Below are 19,408 nucleotides of genomic sequence, written 5' to 3'. Positions count from 1 at the left end.
TTTTTTAACGCCCAGGGAGAGGAGTTTAGAGCTAAGCAGAAGGTGTTTGTGCTCGATGAACAGAGCTGCACGGTTCCGACCAGCCTAGGCACTGCTTTGTGGTTGGCTTTGGGAGCTTACCCTGCCTTATTTTGAAAACCCACCTATTAAGTTGTGTGGTCATCCTGTCCTCCCCACCGCAACACCGTAGCTGCTTCTGTGTTTAAACATCTTCCTGGCATCCAGGCTTTCTGCTGCGGTTTTTCTTTGCGCTTGTGTCTGGTCGCTAAGAGTTGCTAAATTGTTCACTTTTCTGCAAGCTTTGCAACGCTTCTTTACCATAATGGTTTGTCTGGCTTGGTTGGGGTTTTTTTTTGTTTGGTTTTATTTTTTTTGTGGTCCGAGACATTGATTACTTGGGAAGAGCATGCTGCAAGCAGCTGAGTACATGAAATCCTGGACACAAGGCTCCGATTTGTAGTGGAAAAGCTCATTTTTTTCCGCAGCAGCGAGGTTCCTGGGAGCTTTTCCCACAGGGAGAGGCAGTTGCTCTTCCACGATTGGGTTGTTCTGCCTCGAAGCCGAGCAGAACAGGCATCGGATGCTCTTGTGTGGAGGGAAATGTTGGTTATTGTACAAACTGCTTGGCTCTGGCTGTAGCGCTGGGGTTTCATCACTGAGGATTGTGTTGCCAAGCTTTCATGAGAAGCTTTGACTACATTTTCAAGGTGGCGTTCTAGTTTCTCGTCTGAAGTGTCCCGTTTGATAGCCTTTTTGAGCCAAATATGTGATTTACGAGGTGTAACGACAGGGTCAGGCTCCTTGGTTTAACAAGCCTCACGTTTGGCAGCAATTAGCGCGTCTCCCGAGGCTGTGCAGCGACGTCCCTCGCCACTGTTATCTCCGACCAGCAGCAGTGGGGAGGTCCTTCACGGGAAGCCGGAATTGCTGGGATTTTGACCCGTGATCTAGGTCAAAATTTCTTCCTCTGTTTTGGTTTAATTCCTTTGATGAGGAAAACAGGGCGTGCTCGTGCCGCAAGCATCTTCCGTGACCTGTGAGACCCAATGGTTGATTGATTGAGCGGTTGAGCAGCCTGGAGGAGAAGCAAGGGGAGGAGGAGGAGGTTCGGTGGGATGAAGGAGGTGACGGCAGGCAGCGGGCAAGGCAGGCTGTGCAGATTTACTGCGTTGTGGACGCTGTGGCAGCACCTCCGGCCGTCTCACAGCGTCCTGCTGTTCGTTGCAGTGCCATGGGAACGGTGGTGCTGGACGGCCAGATCTACGTATGTGGTGGATACGACGGAAACTCATCCCTCAACTCCGTGGAGTCCTATTCTCCGGAAACAAACAAGTAAGAGCTCTTCATGTCCTAAAGCTTATCCATCTCGTTGCTGCTAGGGTAGTGTTGTGCCGTGGCACCTCTGGGTGTCCAGGCTATAAAAGAAACGTTGAATGATGTGGAAAAGGCTTTACGTCCTGACGGTGGAGCAGCATCCCTCCTCGCAGGAGTTTACCTGGGTGCAAGTGAACAAAACCATGGTTTAAATAAAATAGTCGGTCAAAGGAGCGTTATCATAGAATCACAGAATGCTTTGGGTGGGAAGGGACCTTTAGAGCTCCCCCAGCCCAGCCCCTGCAGTGCCAGGGACAGCTTTAACCAGAGCAGGATGCTCAGAGCCCCGTCCAACCTGGCCTGGGATGGTGCCAGGGATGGGGCCTCCACCGCCTCTCTGGGCAACCCATTCCAGTGCTTCACCACCCTCACTGTAAAGAATTTTTTCCTTATATCCAGTCTAAATCTATTCTTCTTTAGGTTAAATCCATTACTCCTTGTCCTGTCACAACAGGCCTTGCTAACAAGCTTGCCCCCACCCTTCCTGCAGCCCCTCTCAGCACTGCCAGGCCGCACTCAGGCCTCCCCGCAGCCCCCTCCTCTCCAGGCTGAGCACCCCCAGCTCCCCCAGCCCGGCCCCGCAGCAGAGGGGCTCCAGCCCTCGGATCATTTCTGTGGCCTCCCCTGGCCCCGCTCCAGCAGCTCCGTGTCCTTGTGCCGAGGGCCCCGAGCTGGGCGCAGGGCTGCAGGGGGGTCTGCCCAAAGCGGGGCAGAGGGGCAGAATCCCCTCCCTCGCCCCGCTGGCCACGCTGCGGGGGATGCAGCCCAGGATGGGGTTGGCTTTCTGGGCTGCGAGCGCACATTGCCAGCTCGTGTCCAGCTTTTCATCCCCCAGCACCCCCAAGTCCTTCTCCGCAGGGCTGCTCTCCATCCCAGCCTGTATGGATACCGGGGGTTGCCCCGTCCCAGGTGCAGGACCTTGCCCTTGGCCTTGTTGAACCTCATGAGGGTCGTACAGGCCCACCTCTCCAGCTTGTCCAGGTCCCTTTGGGTGACATCTCCTGGCGTGTCTCGAACTTTAGTTACTAGAACTCAGTCAAGAATCCGATTGAGTTGGTGGACTTGGCAGCGTTAAGGCTAACGGTTGGACTTGATGATCTTAAAGATCTTTTCCAACCTAAATGATTCGATGATTCTATGAAATAATCCACGGGTTGTGTGCGTGCCGTGCCCGTGGGAGCCCTCGCTAACCTCTCCCCTCTCCTGCCAAGGTGGACGGTGGTGACCCCCATGAGCTCCAACCGCAGCGCCGCTGGAGTCACCGTCTTCGAGGGCCGGATCTACGTCTCGGGAGGGCACGACGGCCTACAGATCTTCAACAGCGTAAGTCTGCGGGGCGCAGGTTCCCGCAAGCCTTGTGCGGAAGTTAATCTACTGCGGGTAGCCGAACAGTCAGGCTGGGGCTGGGAAGGCTCCGTGCCCTTCCCCTGTGCACCCAAAGTGCCGTAAGTGTTCGCACCACCAAATTCCGGCATTTCCAGGGCCTTTCTTCTTGCTCAGGAAGAAATGAGCCAGCTGGGTACCCACTGGGAACCAGACTGGAAGCGCTGCTCTTGTTCCCCAGCACCAAAAGGATTGAGCTGGTGCATTTTGTTGTCTCCCTGCTTCTGTCACTTTTTAAATCACTGTATCGTTGCGTCCCTTTGAGCTCTGAAGCATCCCAGATGTCAGGCTCCTACCTCTGCTCTCTGTGCCTGTTTGGCTTCAGTTTCAGAAGCAGATTATTTTTGAAACAAGCTTCTCAGTGGAGGGAGTTGGTGGTATGAGGCCGCTTGCCCTCTTCCACCCGCTCTGCATTCCGTTTTTCTGCCTGTTCTCTAAAGAAAAACCTGATTGCGGAACAGAAAAGACTCGTGGATGCTCGGGAGCAAGAGCGCAGGGAGCCATATCCGAGCTGGGTCTGTCGCTAACGCACCGCGCTCAGAAATCTGTAATAAAGGGTTTGTTGGGAGCAGCAATAACCATTTCTGCCTCGCTCAGCAGATCAGGGGCAGGCTGTTGTCTGCAGCCTGAAGTACCCCCGAGCCAAGAACTACAAATCCGCTTGTCTGAGCACGTTCCTGAGCGTGACGAGTTTGGAGCCGGGCAGGAGTCCTTGCAGAAGAGGTCCATCTAATGGCCTCTCTAGAAATGCGAGGGATACAAAATGGTGGTCGGTTGGGTTTGGGTTTTTTTTTTTTTTCCCCCCTGAGGTGCCAGATAGCTCTTCTATAAATATGCAGGGAGGAGATGTCAGCCTTTTCTGAAAGTGGAAGAGTTTACCGTGCAGAGGAAGGGAAGAAACCCTACCCTTTGCCCACGGGGAGCAGGACATAGGCTTGAACTGCGTCGGGAGCGCTGGTTGTCCGATGTGAGAAAACTGGAAAGTTTGAAGCGTTACAGCTGAAATCCGCTGCCCGGAGAGAGCGGGGAGCCTCACCTGGGGCGAGGGGAGGTGTGGGGGATCGTTCAGGACGGCTTGGACACGCACCTCTTGGGTCTGACGGAGCTTCGGCTGGTTCTGCCTTGGGGCAGCAGCACGAGCTTGGGCGCGTGAGGAAAACGAATCCCTTGAAAACAAGACGCAATCCTGCGGCGATTGAACTTTTAATTGAAGGGTGCTCAATCCTTTTGGTGCTGAGGCTCGGGTACCTGTTTAAAACACCGCGCGCAAGCCGATGAAAGGGGGAGAGAGGTGGAGGGAGCGCCTTCAAAGCTGCATTCGCCGTCGTGGCTGCAGCATATCAGGTGGGGAGAGCGGTCTCCTGCCAGCTCACCAGCAAGTTACTGGGCTGAGGTCAGAGCGAGCGGGGTGAAACGCAACGGCTGGTGGGATCGGGGATGGTTAGAAAAGCTTAATAACGATAGGAAATACGATTGTATGAAATCAAGAAACAAACCCCAAGTTTCCCGGCCGGCTCGCGGTTGCGTGTGTTGAAAACGGTCTGGGTGTTGCGCGCGGCGCGGCGGGTCCCGAGCGCGGCTCCCCTAATGCCCCGTGCAATCTGTGACCGCAGGTGGAGTACTACAACCAGCACACGGCTACCTGGCACCCGGTCGCCAGCATGCTCAACAAGCGCTGCCGCCACGGAGCAGCCTCGCTGGGCAGCAAGATGTTCGTCTGCGGAGGCTACGACGGCTCCGGCTTCCTCAGCATCGCCGAAGTCTACAGCTCCATGGCGGATCAGTGGTACCTGATCGTTCCCATGAACACCCGGAGGAGCCGCGTCTCCCTCGTTGCAAACTGTGGCCGTCTTTACGCGGTGGGGGGTTACGACGGACAGTCGAACCTCAGCTCGGTAGAAATGTATGACCCGGAGACAAACCGGTGGACGTTCATGGCCCCGATGGTGTGCCACGAGGGAGGGGTTGGCGTGGGCTGCATCCCTCTCCTGACCATCTGAGAAGAGAGCGTTCGGGGGGCCGTCTTTTCAACGACAATCTGGGGAGAGGTTCGGAGAGGGGGTTTGGGATGCGAGACCCGCAGGCGTGCGTTCCCAGGTGCTCGAGTGTCGTTCACGAACACGTGCGCGCACACCAACCAAACAAACAAAAAAAACTTGACAAAACGATCCCCACCCTTGGCTTTTTGGGCCGAGGCTCCCGAAAGATCAAAGGTTTTGAAATACGCTGCATCTACGCGCGGCTGCGAGCGAGGACCTGCCCGCCTGCCTCCGCCGCCCGTTAGCCTTCGCTCGGAGCTGCGGCTCAGCGGATCCTTCCTCCCGCCGTTGGTTTTCCAAACAGCCCTGCGGTCTGCTTTCAGCTGCACCTTTGGGAAGTGCCAGCGCAGGCTGGCTGAGGGGGGCAGGCTTAATTGCGCCATAAAAACGGCCGCTTTAATGACTTTGAAAATACATCCGCGCCTTCCCTCAGCAGCAAAATTACCCCCGTAACCCGACGGTTTGGTCGGCGGCGATGTTTGGGTGTCGCGGGGGCTTGCTGCTGGGCATGGGTGCCTCTCGCCTGGCTTATTGAAACAGGAAAGAAAAAAAAAAAGAAAACCCCACCAGCGTCGGTTCCTGGACCGCATCCATGCTCTGCGTTTCGAGGGGCTTCTTACACAAGGCAGCGCTGGCTTCTCGAAGCGGAGCCGCGCTTTCTTCAGCTCGTTGGGGAAAACTCCTCCACAAGAGCCGCACGATGGAGAAACTAGGAAGAGGACAACTGGTCGGTTAAACCAGTGCGTGGTTTTTGGCAAGCTGGCGGGGAGAAGGCCGAACGCAAATGACGCTGAGCAACAGTCTTAGGATTTCAAAATGGGAAATAGGCCAAGGCGTTAATTATAAAGGTGTCCCTCGAATTAAATATCGGTACATTTTCAAAGTCGGCGTGTTAAGAGGCAGCTGGAGCGGGGCCGGGATCTTTCCGCAGGGGCAAGAAAAATACCGCGTTGAATTTGTCAGCTCTGGAAGCCCGCTGCTGTGCCGGTGTGGGGAGCTGCCAGCAGAGAAATCCCGCGCGGGGACGCGGGGCGAGCATCTCTGCAAAGGGCCAGGGGGAACATCCCGTGGCACGGGGCGAGATCCGCGCCTTCGGGTATTTTCTGCTTTGCTATGCTGGGAAAGGTCTTTGCCGTCGGGGGTTTTTTTTGCACCGGGAAACTTTCTGCGACCGGGCCGAAGCAGCTGCCTGCCGTCAAGCAGCGCGGCAGCTCTCCGCCTGCCAATTCTTTGCCTGCGTCGGCTTTTCAGCACTTGTCTTGCATGAATGTGAACCGCCGTCCCTCCGGGGCTCTCTTCCGCGTCCTCCCCTGCCACGCTTCGGCCAAAGCCATAGCTCCTCACCGCCGCTGAAGCAGGCGGGCAGGGACAGGCTGCTGCCACCCCTGCCTGCCTGGGCAGGACGGCCTCGACACTAATCCCGCCGGCAGCAGCGAAGGGACGGGGATCCTCACCCCTTCTCCTGCCCCATCCCGGTGTTTCGGGGGGCTCGGAGCCTGGCCCTCCGCCTTACCCCAAGCTGGGGGGAGCTGGATGTTCACCCCAGCCCCCGCAACGCTTGTTCGTACCCGACTGCCGGCGTCACTCGGGATTTTAACTTTGGGTGTATATGTGGATGTCTATATATTCGGGTACTGTGTATATTTTAGGTATATATAATGAGCGTATCTGGCTATAAATGTGACTTGTCAGTACATATCTATTTCCTCCGTCTGTATCAACTGCTGGGTTCACTGGAGGGGGAATTCATTTAAAGTTTCCATGCTGCTAAGACTCTTTAGAAAGGGGAAAAAAAAAAAAAAAAAAAAAAGAAGAAAAATTAAAAACCTCGCCCACGAACATTGGAATCAAAATGAAGCCACTTTTTAGGCTGCGAATCGCAGAAAGAACAGAGCCGGAGCCGTGGCGGGCTCTTTGCGGCGGGGCAGGCTCCGTGCCCTCGGAAGGAGGGATCGCGCGTTGTTTTTCCGTCTCTCTGCCCGCGTTTCCCTGCCTCGAGCGCCGCGGGGGCTGAGCCGTGTAGCTCCTGCTCCCGTGGCCTCGGACCTGCCTCACCTCCCACCCCGTGGCACCTTCTCGGCCCCGCGCAGAGGAGGCTTCGGCGAGCGTGGGGCTGCTCTCCCGGCGTGCCGTCGCCCCATCTCGCCTCCCTTTTCCCTCCCGGCATCTCCCACCCGGCCCCAGCCGGGGGTTTTGTGTCCGTAAAAACGCGAATATTGGCTCAAACGCTCTTATTTCATCCCCAGACCTGCTAAAGCCGGGGCTGTCGATGACCCACAGGCTCCCAAGCTGGTGCTCGGCAGCACGGCGGTCCCGGGGCACTCGGACGTCCCGCAGCCACCCCGCTCGAGCTCCCCGGGTTTCGTTCCCTGGGGATTTCTTTGCTTTTCCTTTGTGGATGAAGTAAAGAGAAAGGGGAGCTCCTGGGCCTTCAGCAAGGCTGCAGCACTTCCATCCTTCGCCCCAAACTGCTGGCGTCTGTAAGGAGACGGAAAAATACTGAATTTTGGGGAGACGAGCCCCGCTCACCCAGGGAATGTGAACTCCTGGGAGAGCGTGATCCGCTCGGTGCAATCCTCGGTAAACCCCACGTCCTCGAATTCAAGGAAAAGGCCAAAATCTTGCAAAATGCATCGCAGAGCCTCGTCGTAGCGGCACGTTTCCGCGGCCGCAAACCACGCTGCCCTCCCCACCCACCGCCCTCGCACCGGGGAAGCGCCCGGGGCTTTCACCGCGCTGCTTCTTCCCCCCCTGCGCACACCGACCCTCGTCGTTCCCCCCCGAAAAGGCCACTTTTACTGTCACTTAACCCTTTTTATATTAAAACCAAGAGAAATTCATGGCCTGGCTGGCTGGTGTGGCGTCTTTGGGCGAGGCGGGGAGGGTTTCTGGGTGCGATGGCGTGATCTCCGTCTGGGGACAGGGTGTTTGGACGGGTCTGAGCTCTGAGCAGAGCAGGAAGGATTTAAAAAAAAAAACCCAAAAAGTGGAAAGAAAAGAGGGAGAGGGGAGGCGGCTCCTGGTTTTTCTCTCCGTAGGAGCCAGGAGGATGCTCTTGCTCCCGGTTCAGGAGGAGCGGGCATCGACGTTGAGCGTGGCCGGCTGGATCCCGGGGGCATCGCTTGTGCCATCCCGCCGCGAAATCCGGAGCGGACGAAGGGAAGGGGCCGCGCAAGGGGGATCGGCCTTACCGAGCCTCCGGCATCGCCGCATCCCCACCGAGTCCGGGCGAGCGTCCGCCGCCGCGGCACCGTGCCAAGGACAACAGCGGCAACATGATCCCTTCCCCACGGCGGAGGGGGGCCGCTGTTTATCCTGGAGGCGAAGCCGGCTGAGCCGGGGGGCCCCGAGCCGAGCCGAGAGCCCATTCCCGAGCCGACAGCCCGTTCCCGAGCTGACAACCCATTCCCTCGTCCTCCTGCTTCTCCCTCGGCCGCATGGCGCTGGTGCTGGCAGCCGCGCTGCTGGCGGCGGGCGCCGCGGTCCCACCGGGGCTGCCGGCTCCCCGCGACCTGGCTCGCTCGGTGCTGGAGACCCACGGGCAGGGGCTGAGGCTGCTCAAGCTGCTGGGAGTCACCAGGATGGTAGGAGCGATGCGCTGGGCGCAGGCGGGTGCCCCCGGCTCGGGCGCCCATCCCAGCGGGGACCCCTTTTCCCCGCCGGCGTTGGGAAGCCACCGATGGCTCCGTCCTTTTTTTTTTTTTTTTTTCCCCTCCCCGCTCCCCATCTCCGGCAGACGTTCGACTGGGGCACCCATTTCAGCATCAACTTCACCGCCCGCCAGCCCGCCTGCCCCAAAAACCTCCCCGACCGCCGCGGCGCCGGCTGCCAAGCCCGGCCGGGCAGGGTAAGCGTCGGAGCGGGTGCCCCCCAAAATACGGAGGGGGACGGAACGGTGTCCCCGAGGCGCTCAGGGTTGCTCCGTCCCCCAGGTGCAGCGGTGCGCGGCCCAGGTCTCCGTCTTCGCCTTCCTGCCCGACGTCCCGCTGTCGATGGTGGAGTGCGGCCGGGAGCCGGTGAGCGCTCCGGGACCCCCGTCCGCGGGGGGAGGCCGGCGGTGGGGACGTGTTTGTCCCCCCCCCTTGCACTTTGGGGACGTTTTTTTGGCTGCGGGCTGAAGCCCACCCTTATTTCTCCCCACAGCAGCCCGCCGGCAGCACCCAACCCCGCTCCCCCCGGCGCCCTGCGAGCCTTCGGCGCCAGCCCGGGTCACCCATCGTCATCCTCGCAGCCACCCCCGCAGCCTCGGCCCCCCGCCCGCGCGTCCCTCCCGGGGACATCGCACGGAGCCCTGGCCCCTGTGGGGCTGGAATAAAGAAATTTGGGGGTCCTACGTGTGCGTGTGTGGGGGTGAGACGGGTGGGGGGGCACCCCCGGGCCGTGGGGGGGGGAACCCCCCAGCCTTGGGCGACGGGGATGGGGCAAACCCGGGGTTGCGCAAGGCCGGGGGGCACCGGCCCCATGGGGACGACGCTCCCGGTGTCACCCCGGTCCCTGCGGGTCCCCCCTGCGCCGTGCCGGGAAGCGGGGACGCTCCCTGAGGGTCCCCAAACCCCCCCAGCGCACCCAGCCGAGGGGCTCCGAGGGCTGGGGACACCCCGGGGAGCGGGGCCGTGTCCCCACGCGTGGCACCGCCGGCATGTGGGATGCGCTCAGGACCCCCCACCCCCCGTCTCATCCCCCCCACTCCCCCCCAAAAAATAACGGCCGCTCTGTGGGCTGGGGCCAGGCGTTTCCGGAGGGGGGGAGCGGAGCCCCGGGGCGGGTTCCCCACGCTGCCGGGGGGCATAAAAGGGGCCACGGGGGTGGCGGTGGGGCCAAGGATGGCGGGTCGCTGGGTGCTGGTGCTGGCGGTGCTGGGGGGGGCCTGCGCCCTCCCCGCCCCGGCCCCCCTCGCCTACCCCCAGGCGCTGGCCCAGGCCGTCGACTCCTTCAACCAGCGCCCCGAGGTGCAGAACCTCTTCAGGCTGCTCAGCGCCAACCCCGAGCCCGCCCCGGTGAGTGACCCCCACTCGTGACACCCCCGCTCCTCGCCCCCCACACCCACCCCTCTCGGGAGACCCCCGCTCGCGACCTTCCCCTCGCCCGTGAGCCACCCACTCGCCAACCCCACCCGTGATACCCCCCATGCACTCATGAGACCCCCACTCATGACCTTCCACTTATCTGTGACCCACCCACTCACGAAACCCACTCCTGAGCCACCCCTCCTGTGCCCCCACCCACTCATGAACCCGCCCTTGCACCCCCCCACTCATCTGTGCCCCCCCAACCCACTCGGGACCCCCCCCACCCACTCGTGAGACCCCCACTCACGACCTTCCCCTCACCCGTGACCCACCCACTTACAAACCTCACTTGTGACCCCCCCCACCCACTTGCCAACCCCACTCCTGAGCCACCCCTCCTGTGCCCCCACCCACTCATGAACCCGCCCTTGCACCCCCCCACTCATCTGTGCCCCCCCAACCCATGACCCGTCCCACTCAGGACCCCCCCACCCACTCGAGAGACCCCCACTCACGACCTTCCACTCACCCGCGACCCACCCGCTCGCCAACCCCACTTGTGACCCCCCCACCCACTTGCCAACCCCACTCCTGAGCCACCCCTCCTGTGCCCCCCACCCACTTGTGAACCCCCCTTGCAAACCCCCACACTCACCCACGACCCCCACTCATCTGTGACCCCCCCAACCCATCACCCACCCACTCATCACCCTCCCACCCACTTGAGAGACCCCCACTCACCCGTGACCCACCCACTCGCGAACCCCACTTGTGACCCACCACTCCTGTGCCCCCCACCCACTCATGACCCCCCCGTTGGATCCCCCCACTCCCCCGTGACCCCCACTCACCTGTGTCCCCCCCAAACCCACCACCCACCCACTCAGGACCCCCCTGCAATGGGGGCGTGGGTTGGGCCACCCCCTGAGTGGCTCCGGGCACCCCGTGGGTGCCACCCGTCCCCCGTGGGTGCCACCGCCCCGTCCCCTTCCCCCGTTGCACCCCCACTCACCCACGACCCCCACTCATCTGTGACCCCCCCCAACCTGTGACCCACCCACTCGGGACCCCCCCACCCACTCGAGAGACCCCCCCTCACGACCTTTCCCTCACCCGTGACCCACCCGCTCGCCAACCCCATTCGTGATCCCGCACCCACTCACGAACCCCACTCCTGACCCACCCCTCCCGTGCCCCCACCCACTCGTGACCCCCCTTTCAACCCCCCACTCATCTGTGCCCCCCCCAACCCATCACCCACCCACTCAGGACCCCCCACACCTACTTGAGAGACCCCCACTCACGACCTTTCACTCACCCGTGACCAACCCACTCGCCAGCCCCACTCGTGACCCACCCCTCCTGTGCCCCCCACCCACTTGTGAACCCCCCGTGCAACCCCCCACTCATCTGTGCCCCCCCCAACCCATGACCCACCCACTCAGGACCCCCCCACCCACTCAAGAGCCCCCCACTCACGACCACTCGTGAACCCCCCGTGCAACCCTCCCATTCACCCACGACCCCCACTCATCTGTGCCCCCCCCAACCCGTGACCCACCCATCGTCACCCCCCCCCATTGGTGAGCCCCCCACGCGGGACCCCCACCCACTCGTGGGTCGTCCCCCCCACTCATGACCCGCAGGACCTGGAGCTGAGCCGGCTGCACGCGCTCAACTTCAGCATCATGGAGACGGAGTGCGCCGCCAGCGCCCGCGCCAACCCCGACGACTGCGACTTCAAGGAGAACGGGGTGAGCGGCAGGGGGGGCGGGGGGGGAGGAGGAGGAGGAGGAGGAGGAGGATGAGGATGAGGATGAGGACGAGGAGGAGGAGGAGGATGAGGATGAGGATGAGGATGAGGACCAGGACCAGGACCAGGACCAGGACAAGGATGAGGATGAGGATGAGGATGATGATGAGGATGCAGATGAAGATGAGGACAAGGATGAGGACAAGGATGAGGATGAGGACAAAGACAAGGACGAGGATGAGGATGAGGATGAGGACAAGGATGAGGAGGTGGATGAGGATGAGGATGAGGACCAGGACCAGGATGAGGATGAGGATGAGGATGATGATGAGGATGCAGATGAAGATGAGGACAAGGATGAGGATGAGGACGAGGACAAGGACGAGGATGAGGATGAGGATGAGAACAAGGATGAGGACGAGGACAAGGACGAGGACAAGGATGAGGAGGTGGATGAGGATGAGGATGAGGACCAGGACCAGGATGAGGATGAGGATGAGGATGAGAATGAGGATGCAGATGAGAATGAGGATGAGGATGAGGACGAGGATGAGGATGCAGATGAGGATGAGGATGAGGATGAGGAGGTGGATGAGGATGAGGACAAGGACAAGGATGAGGATGAGGATGAGGAGGTGGATGAGGATGTGGATGTGGGTGTGGACGAGGATGAGGATGTGGATGTGGATGAGGGTGAGGATGAGGATGCGGATGTGGATGAGGATGTGGATGAGGATGAAGATGATGTGGATGAGGATGCGGATGAGGATGAGGATGAGGATGTGGATGAGGATGAGGATGCGGATGTGGATGAGGATGCAGATGAGGATGAGGATGCGGATGTGGATGAGGATGCGGATGTGGATGAGGATGAGGATGAGGATGAGGATGAGGATGCAGATGAAGATGAGGACAAGGATGAGGATGAGGACAAGGACGAGGATGAGGATGAGGATGAGGACAAGGATGAGGATGAGGACGAGGACAAGGACGAGGACAAGGATGAGGAGGTGGATGAGGATGAGGATGAGGATGCAGATGAGAATGAGGACGAGGATGAGGACGAGGATGAGGATGCAGATGAGGATGAGGATGAGGAGGTGGATGAGGATGAGGACAAGGACAAGGATGAGGATGAGGATGAGGAGGTGGATGAGGATGTGGATGTGGGTGTGGACGAGGATGAGGATGTGGATGTGGATGTGGATGAGGGTGAGGATGAGGATGCGGATGTGGATGAGGATGCAGATGAGAATGAGGACGAGGATGAGGACGAGGATGAGGATGCAGATGAGGATGAGGATGAGGAGGTGGATGAGGATGAGGACAAGGACAAGGATGAGGATGAGGATGAGGAGGTGGATGAGGATGTGGATGTGGGTGTGGACGAGGATGAGGATGTGGATGTGGATGAGGGTGAGGATGAGGATGCGGATGTGGATGAGGATGTGGATGAGGATGCGGATGTGGATGCGGATGCGGATGAGGATGCGGATGTGGATGAGGATGAGGATGAGGATGAGGATGCGGATGAGGATGCGGATGGGGATGCGGATGAGGATGCGGATGCGGATGAGGATGAGGATGTGGTCACAGATGGGGCGGCCCCGGGGGTCCTGGGTGTCCTCGCCCCCCGGTGACGCCGGGCCCCGTCCCCGCAGGCCATCAAGGAGTGCTGGGGGCCGGTGCAGCTCCTGCAGAGCTCCCTCGAGATCGACCTGCGCTGCACCGACGCCTCCTCCAACGTGAGTCGGGGGGCAGCACCCACCCCGCACCCCCTGACCAGGGGCACCCATGGGTGGGGTGTCGGGGTGCCAGCGCCCGTGCCCTTCCTCCCACCACCCCCACACCCCGTGTCTTGGGCTTTGCTGCCCAAAAAGGGACCCCCCCCGGTGTCCCTGTGCCACCGCGACGGCTCCAGCCCGACGGTGGTGGAGGGTGGGATTGGGGGTCCCGGGCACCCACTGGGTGCTGGGTGCTGGCTGTGGGGTCCTGGGTGGGGTCTCGGGTGAGGGGTCCCGGATGTGGGGTCCTGGGTGGGGTCCCAGGTGTGGGGTCCTGGGGTGCAGGGTGCTGGGTGTGGAGTCCTAGGTGGGATTCCAGGTGTGGGGGTCCCGGCTGGGGGGGATATGGGTGTGGGATTCTGGGTGCAGGGTGCTGGGTGTGGGGTCCTGGGTTGGGGTCCCCAATGTGGGTACCTGGGTGTGGGATCCTGGGTGGGGTCCCAGGTGCGGGGTCCTGGGTGCAGGGTCCCAGGTACAGGGTCCTGGGTGGGTGGGCTTCCAGGTGTGGGGTCCTGGGTGCAGGGTGTAGGTTCCTGGGTGGGGTCCCTGGGTGCGGGGTCCCCAGTGTGGGTTCCTGGGTGGGGAATCCTGGGTGGGGGTCCCTGCTGTGGGTTCTGGGGTGGGGAATCCTGGGTGTGAGATCCTGGGTGGGGGTCCCAGGTGTGCAGTCTTGGGTGCAGGGTCCCAGGTACAGGGTCCTGGGTGGGTGGGCTTCCAGGTGTGGGGTCCTGGGTGCTGGGTGCAGGGTCCTGGCTGCGGGGGTCCCTGCTGTGGGTTCCTGGGTGGGGGATCCTGGGTGGGGGTCCCAGGTGTGGAGTCTTGGGTGCAGGGTCCTGGGTGCAGGGTCCTGGGTGGGCTTCCAGGTGTGGGGTCCTGGGTGCACCCTGCACTGTGCTGGGTGCGGGATCCTGGGTGCGGGGTCCCCAATGTGGGTTCCTGGGGGTGGGATCCCGGGTGCAGGGTCCTGGGTGAGGGATCCTGGGTGTGGGGTCCCCAGTGTGGGTTCCTGGGTGCGGGATCCTGGGTGTGGGGTCCCCAATTTGGGTTCCTGGGCATGGGATCCTGGATGGGGTCCCAGGTGCAGGATCCCGGGTGCAGGATCCTGGGTGCAGGATCTGGGGTGGGGTCCCCAATTTGGGTTCCTGGGCATGGGATCCTGGATGGGGTCCCAGGTGCAGGATCCCGGGTGCAGGATCCCGGGTGCAGGATCCTGGGTGCAGGATCTGGGGTGGGGTCCCCAATCTGGGTTCCTGGGCATGGGATCCTGGGTGGGATCCTGGGTGCAGGATCCTGGGTGCAGGATCCCGGGTGCAGGATCCTGGGTGCAGGATCTGAGGTTGGGTCCCCAATCTGGGTTCCTGGGCATGGGATCCTGGATGGGGTCCCGGGTGCAGGATCCTGGGTGCAGGATCTGGGGTGGGGTCCCCAATCTGGGTTCCTGGGCATGGGATCCTGGGTGGGATCCCGGGTGCAGGATCCTGGGTGCAGGATCCCGGGTGCAGGATCCCGGGTGCAGGATCCTGGGTGCAGGATCTGAGGTGGGGTCCCCAATCTGGGTTCCTGGGCATGGGATCCTGGATGGGGTCCCAGGTGCAGGATCCCAGGTGCAGGATCCTGGTTGCAGGATCCTGGGTGCAGGATCCCGGGCGCGGGGTCCCGGGTGCTGGGCCCCGTAGCACCCCCCTGAGCGACCCCCTTGTCCCTCCGGCAGCCGGTTCTCATCCAGCGGGGCCGATTCGGCCGCTTCCTGGGCAGGATCCGGCGTTTTCGTCCCCGGATCAGGATTGACATCCGCGCCGGGGTCTCGGTCAACGTGGGCTGAGCCAATAAAGGGGCCCTTCGCGGCCGGTGCGGCGGCAGCCGGGCTCCTCGCTGCGTCCCGGGGCGGGGGGGAAACTGAGGCACGGGTGGGCTCCTCTCCCGCCGTCGCTCGGCACCCAAATACGCGGCCTCCACACCCCGCTCCCCCCCCCCACCGCGACGTCCCCGCCGTGGGGATCAAGGGTTTGGCGTTGGGGACATGGGGTCAACATTGGGGACAGGGCCCGGCTTCGCTCCGGGGACCCCCCCCCCCCCAAGAGCATTTCCTGCCCCCAAAAAAAGAAGCCGTTCCCATCTCGCCCCCCATCAGCCCCACGGCGTCACTGTCCCCACGGCGTCATCGTCCCCACGGTGTTTTGTCCCCAAACGCGGTGGCGTTGGCAGAGGGGAGGCGTGGGGGGGGGGGGACACCGGGGCTGTGTGCCCCCCCCGGGAGCCGCAAGGGAAGGGACGGGGGGGGGTTCGGCTCGCGAGGGACCCCCACGGCGCACCCCGGGTGAGGGGCCGGCCATCGACCTTGGCCATGCCACCGGGGCCGTCACCGGCATTTTGGGATGGGGACGTTGGGACACAGGGATGGGGTGCACGGGGACCCCCGAGAGCGGCCACCCCGGGGTTGTGGCTGCAGCCCCAGCTCCCCTGTGGGGACCCTGGGAGTGTCCCCTCCTGTCACCTCTTTCCCCCCCTGTCCCCCCCGTCCCCTCTGTGCCCCCCATCCCCTCTCTCCCCTCCCGTCCCCTCCTGTCCCCCCCGTCCCCTCCCATCCCCTCTGTCCCCTCCTGTCCCCCCCGTCCCGTCTGTCCCCTCCTGTCCCACCCATCCCCTCCCGTCCCCTCTGTCCCCCCCATCCCCTCTGTCCCCTCTGTCCCCTCTGTCCCTCCTGTCCCCCCGTCCCCTCCTGTTCCCCCGTCCCCTCCTGTCCCCCTCTGTCCCCTCCCGTCCCCTGCCATCCCCTCCTGTGTCCCCCATCCCCTCCTGTCCCTCCTGTCCCCCCCGTCCCCTCCTGTCCCCCCCGTCCCTCCTGTCCCTCCTGTCTCCTCCCATCCCCTCCCATACCCCCCTGTCCCCTTCTGTCCCCCCTCTGTCCCCTCCTGTCCCCCTCATCCCTTCCTGTCCCTCCTGTCCCCTCCCATCCCCTCCCATCCCCTCTGTCCCCTCCTGTACCCGTCCCCTCCTGTCCTCCTCTGTCCCCCCCAGTCCACCCCGTCCCCTCCTGTCCCCCCTTGTCCCCCCCGTTCCCCCCTGTCCCCCCCGTCCCCTCCTGTCCCCCCCTGTCCCCTCTGTCCCCCCCGTCCCCTCTGTCCCCTCCCGCCCCACAACGCGCCCGTGGTTTGTGCCCCACACGCACCCCCGTGGGGTCCCCGCGGCTGGCACAGGCTCCCGGGGGACCCCGCGGTCCCCAAAATGCCCCAGGGGGACAAGGCCGGTGCCAGGATGAAGCCCCGGGGCGGCGGCGGTGCCCACCTTTTTGGGGGGGGGTGACCCCAGCACCCTCCTCCATCAGCATCACCCCACATGTCCCCAGTCCCCGGGGGGTGACGGCGGCAGGGGACGGCACAGCGGGGCGGGGAAGCGGCTTTATTTGGGGACCGGGGGGGCGTCGAGGCCGGATTGGGGGGTGCCCCCCAAGATGGCGGCCCTTCGCGGGGGCTCTCATTTCCTCCTGATGGCCTTGAAGAGTTTGATGCCGGCGGACACCGTGTTGATGGCCGCCCTCAGCAGCGGCCAGAAGCGCTTGACGCGGACGGGCTGCGGGGAGAGGTGTCACAGGGGGCGGGGGGGGACATTGGGGACCCCCCTCTGACTGCCCCCCCGCACCCCCACAGTGTGGGGACCCCCCCCCAAACTCACGTCTCCGGTGGAGTCCACGCAGGTGACGTCGAAGCCGGCACTGCCGCCACGCTGGGGCAGGGGCGCGGAGCAATCCTTGATGAGCTGTGGAGAGCGGCGAGGGGTGCTGAGCGCGGGGAGCCATCCCCACCTTGGGGACACCCCACGGGAGGTGGGTGACCCCCCCCCAAAATGGTCCCCAGGGTCGCCGAGGGTCTCACCCCGTCCTCCTTGAACTCGCAGGCGTCGGGGCGCAGGCCGGAGCGCGCGGGGCACCGCGTCTCCATGATGGTGAAGTTGAGGAGGCGCAGGGAGCCCAGCGGCACCTCCTGAGGGGACGGGGACGGGGCGGTGGCACCCACGGGGGACGGGTGGCACCCACGGGGGACGGGTGGCACCCACGGGGTGCCCAGAGCCACTCAGGGGGTGGCCCAACCCACGCCCCCATTGGGGGGGTGGTCCTGAGTGGGTGGGTGGTGGGTTTGGGGACGGCACAGGTGAGTGGGAGGGTTGCAAGGGGGGGTCACGAGTGGGTGGGGGGCACGGGAGGGGTGGGTCAGGAGTGGGGTTCGTGAGTGGGTGCGGGATCACGAATGGGGTTGGCGAGCGGGTGGGTCATGGGTGAGGGGAAGGTCGTGAGGGGGGGTCTCTCGAGTGGGTGGGGGGGTCCCGAGTGGGTGGGTCACCGGTTGGGGGGAGTCACAGATGAGTGGGGGTCGTGGGTGAGTGGGGGGTCCAACGGGGGAAGGGGACGGGGCGGTGGCACCCACGGGGGACGGGTGGCACCCACGGGGGACGGGTGGCACCCACGGGGTGCCCAGAGCCACTCAGGGGGTGGCCCAACCCACCCCCCCATTAGGGGGGGTGGTCCTGAGTGGGTGGGTGATGGGTTGGGGGGGGCACAGATGAGTGGGGGGTTGAAAGGGGGGTCACGAGTGGGTGGGGGCACGGGAGGGGTGGGTCAGGAGTGGGGTTCGTGAGTGGGTGCGGGATCACGAATGGGGTTGGCGAGCGGGTGGGTCATGGGTGAGGGGAAGGTCGTGAGGGGGGGTCTCTCGAGTGGGTGGGGGGGGTCCCGAGTGGGTGGGTCACCGGTTGGGGGGAGTCACAGATGAGTGGGGGTCGTGGGTGAGTGGGGGTGCAACGGGGGAAGGGGACGGGGCGGTGGCACCCACGGGGGACGGGTGGCACCCACGGGGTGCCCGGAGCCACTCAGGGGGTGGCCCAACCCACGCCCCCATTGCAGGGGGGTCCTGAGTGGGTGGGTGGTGGGTTTGGGGGGGACACAGGTGAGTGGGGGTCACGGGGGAGTGGGGGGATCCAACGGGGGGGTCACGAGTGGGTGGGGGGCACAGGAGTGGTGGGTCACAAGTGGGGTTCGTGAGTGGGTGGGTCACGGGTGAGTGGGGGTCTCTCAAGTGGGTGGGAGGGTGATGAGTGGGTGGGTGATGGGTTGGGGGGGTCACAGATGAGTGGGGGTCGTGGGTGAGTGTGGGGGTTTGCAAGGGGGGTTCACAAGTGGGTGGGGGGCACAGGAGGGGTGGCTCAGGAGTGGGGTTGGCAAGTGGGTGGGGGGGTCACAAGTGGGGTTGGCGAGCGGGTGGGTCGCGGGTGAGTGGAAGGTCGTGAGTGGGGGTCTCTCGAGTGGGTGGGGGGGTCCTGAGTGGGACGGGTCATGGGTTGGGGGGGCACAGATGAGTGGGGGGGTGCAAGGGTGGGTTCATGAGTGGGTGGGGGCACAGGAGGGGTGGCTCAGGAGTGGGGTTGGCAAGTGGGTGGGGGGGTCACAAGTGAGGTTTGTAAGTGGGTGGCTCACGGGTGAGGGGAAGGTCGTGAGTGGGGGTCTCACGAGTGGGTGGGGGGGTCCCGAGTGGGTTGGGGGGGCACAGATGAGTGGGGGGGTGCAAGGGCGGGTTCATGAGTGGGTGGGGGCACAGGAGGGGTGGCTCAGGAGTGGGTTTCGTGAGTGGGTGGGTCACAGATAAGTGGAAGGTCATGAGTGGGGGTCTCATGAGTGCATGGGGGGTATCACGGGTGGGGTTGGCGAGTGGGTGGCTCACGGGCGAGGGGAAGGTCGCGAGCGGGGGTCTCCCGAGGGGGGTGGGTGTGGGGGGCGAGGAGCGGGGGTGTCACGAGTGGGGGTCACTCACCGGGGCGGGCTCGGGGTCAGCGCTGAGCAGCCTGAAGAGGTTCTGCACCTCGGGGCGCTGGTTGAAGGAGTCGACGGCCTGGGCCAGCGCCTGGGGGTAGGCGAGGGGGGCCGGGGCGGGGAGGGCGCAGGCCCCCCCCAGCACCGCCAGCACCAGCACCCAGCGACCCGCCATCCTTGGCCCCACCGCCACCCCCGTGGCCCCTTTTATGCCCCCCGGCAGCGTGGGGAACCCGCCCCGGGGCTCCGCTCCCCCCCTCCGGAAA

At 63.5% G+C, this 19,408-nt stretch overlaps 3 protein-coding genes across 3 annotated transcripts in view; 2 read left to right on the top strand and 1 right to left on the bottom strand.

Moving 5' to 3' along the window:
• KLHL18 (kelch like family member 18) overlaps positions 1–4,757 on the top strand; it is a 30,310-nt gene extending 25,553 nt beyond the window's left edge. Inside the window, 3 exon segments of the mRNA XM_075704916.1 lie at positions 1,228–1,332; positions 2,586–2,697; positions 4,371–4,757. Coding sequence (XP_075561031.1) covers positions 1,228–1,332; positions 2,586–2,697; positions 4,371–4,757 — 604 coding nt within the window.
• Positions 4,758–9,619: 4,862 nt separating this feature from the next.
• LOC142592954 (cathelicidin-2-like) lies at positions 9,620–15,164 on the top strand. Its single transcript, XM_075705747.1, has 4 exons — positions 9,620–9,793; positions 11,452–11,559; positions 13,220–13,303; positions 15,054–15,164. Exons 1-4 carry the CDS (start codon positions 9,620–9,622, stop codon positions 15,162–15,164), a joined length of 477 nt encoding a protein of 158 aa, XP_075561862.1.
• A 1,652-nt stretch (positions 15,165–16,816) lies between these two features.
• LOC142592957 (cathelicidin-3-like) lies at positions 16,817–19,317 on the bottom strand. Its single transcript, XM_075705775.1, has 4 exons — positions 19,144–19,317; positions 17,215–17,322; positions 17,015–17,098; positions 16,817–16,912 (listed from the first exon to the last, which is right to left on the bottom strand). Exons 1-4 carry the CDS (start codon positions 19,315–19,317, stop codon positions 16,817–16,819), a joined length of 462 nt encoding a protein of 153 aa, XP_075561890.1.
• Between the last annotated feature and the right edge of the window lie 91 nt (positions 19,318–19,408).

The sequence above is a fragment of the Pelecanus crispus genome, chromosome 2 (assembly GCF_030463565.1).
Source record: "Pelecanus crispus isolate bPelCri1 chromosome 2, bPelCri1.pri, whole genome shotgun sequence".
In the NCBI taxonomy this organism is placed as follows: Eukaryota; Metazoa; Chordata; class Aves; order Pelecaniformes; family Pelecanidae; genus Pelecanus; species Pelecanus crispus.
This window is presented reverse-complemented; position numbering and strand designations above follow the sequence as displayed.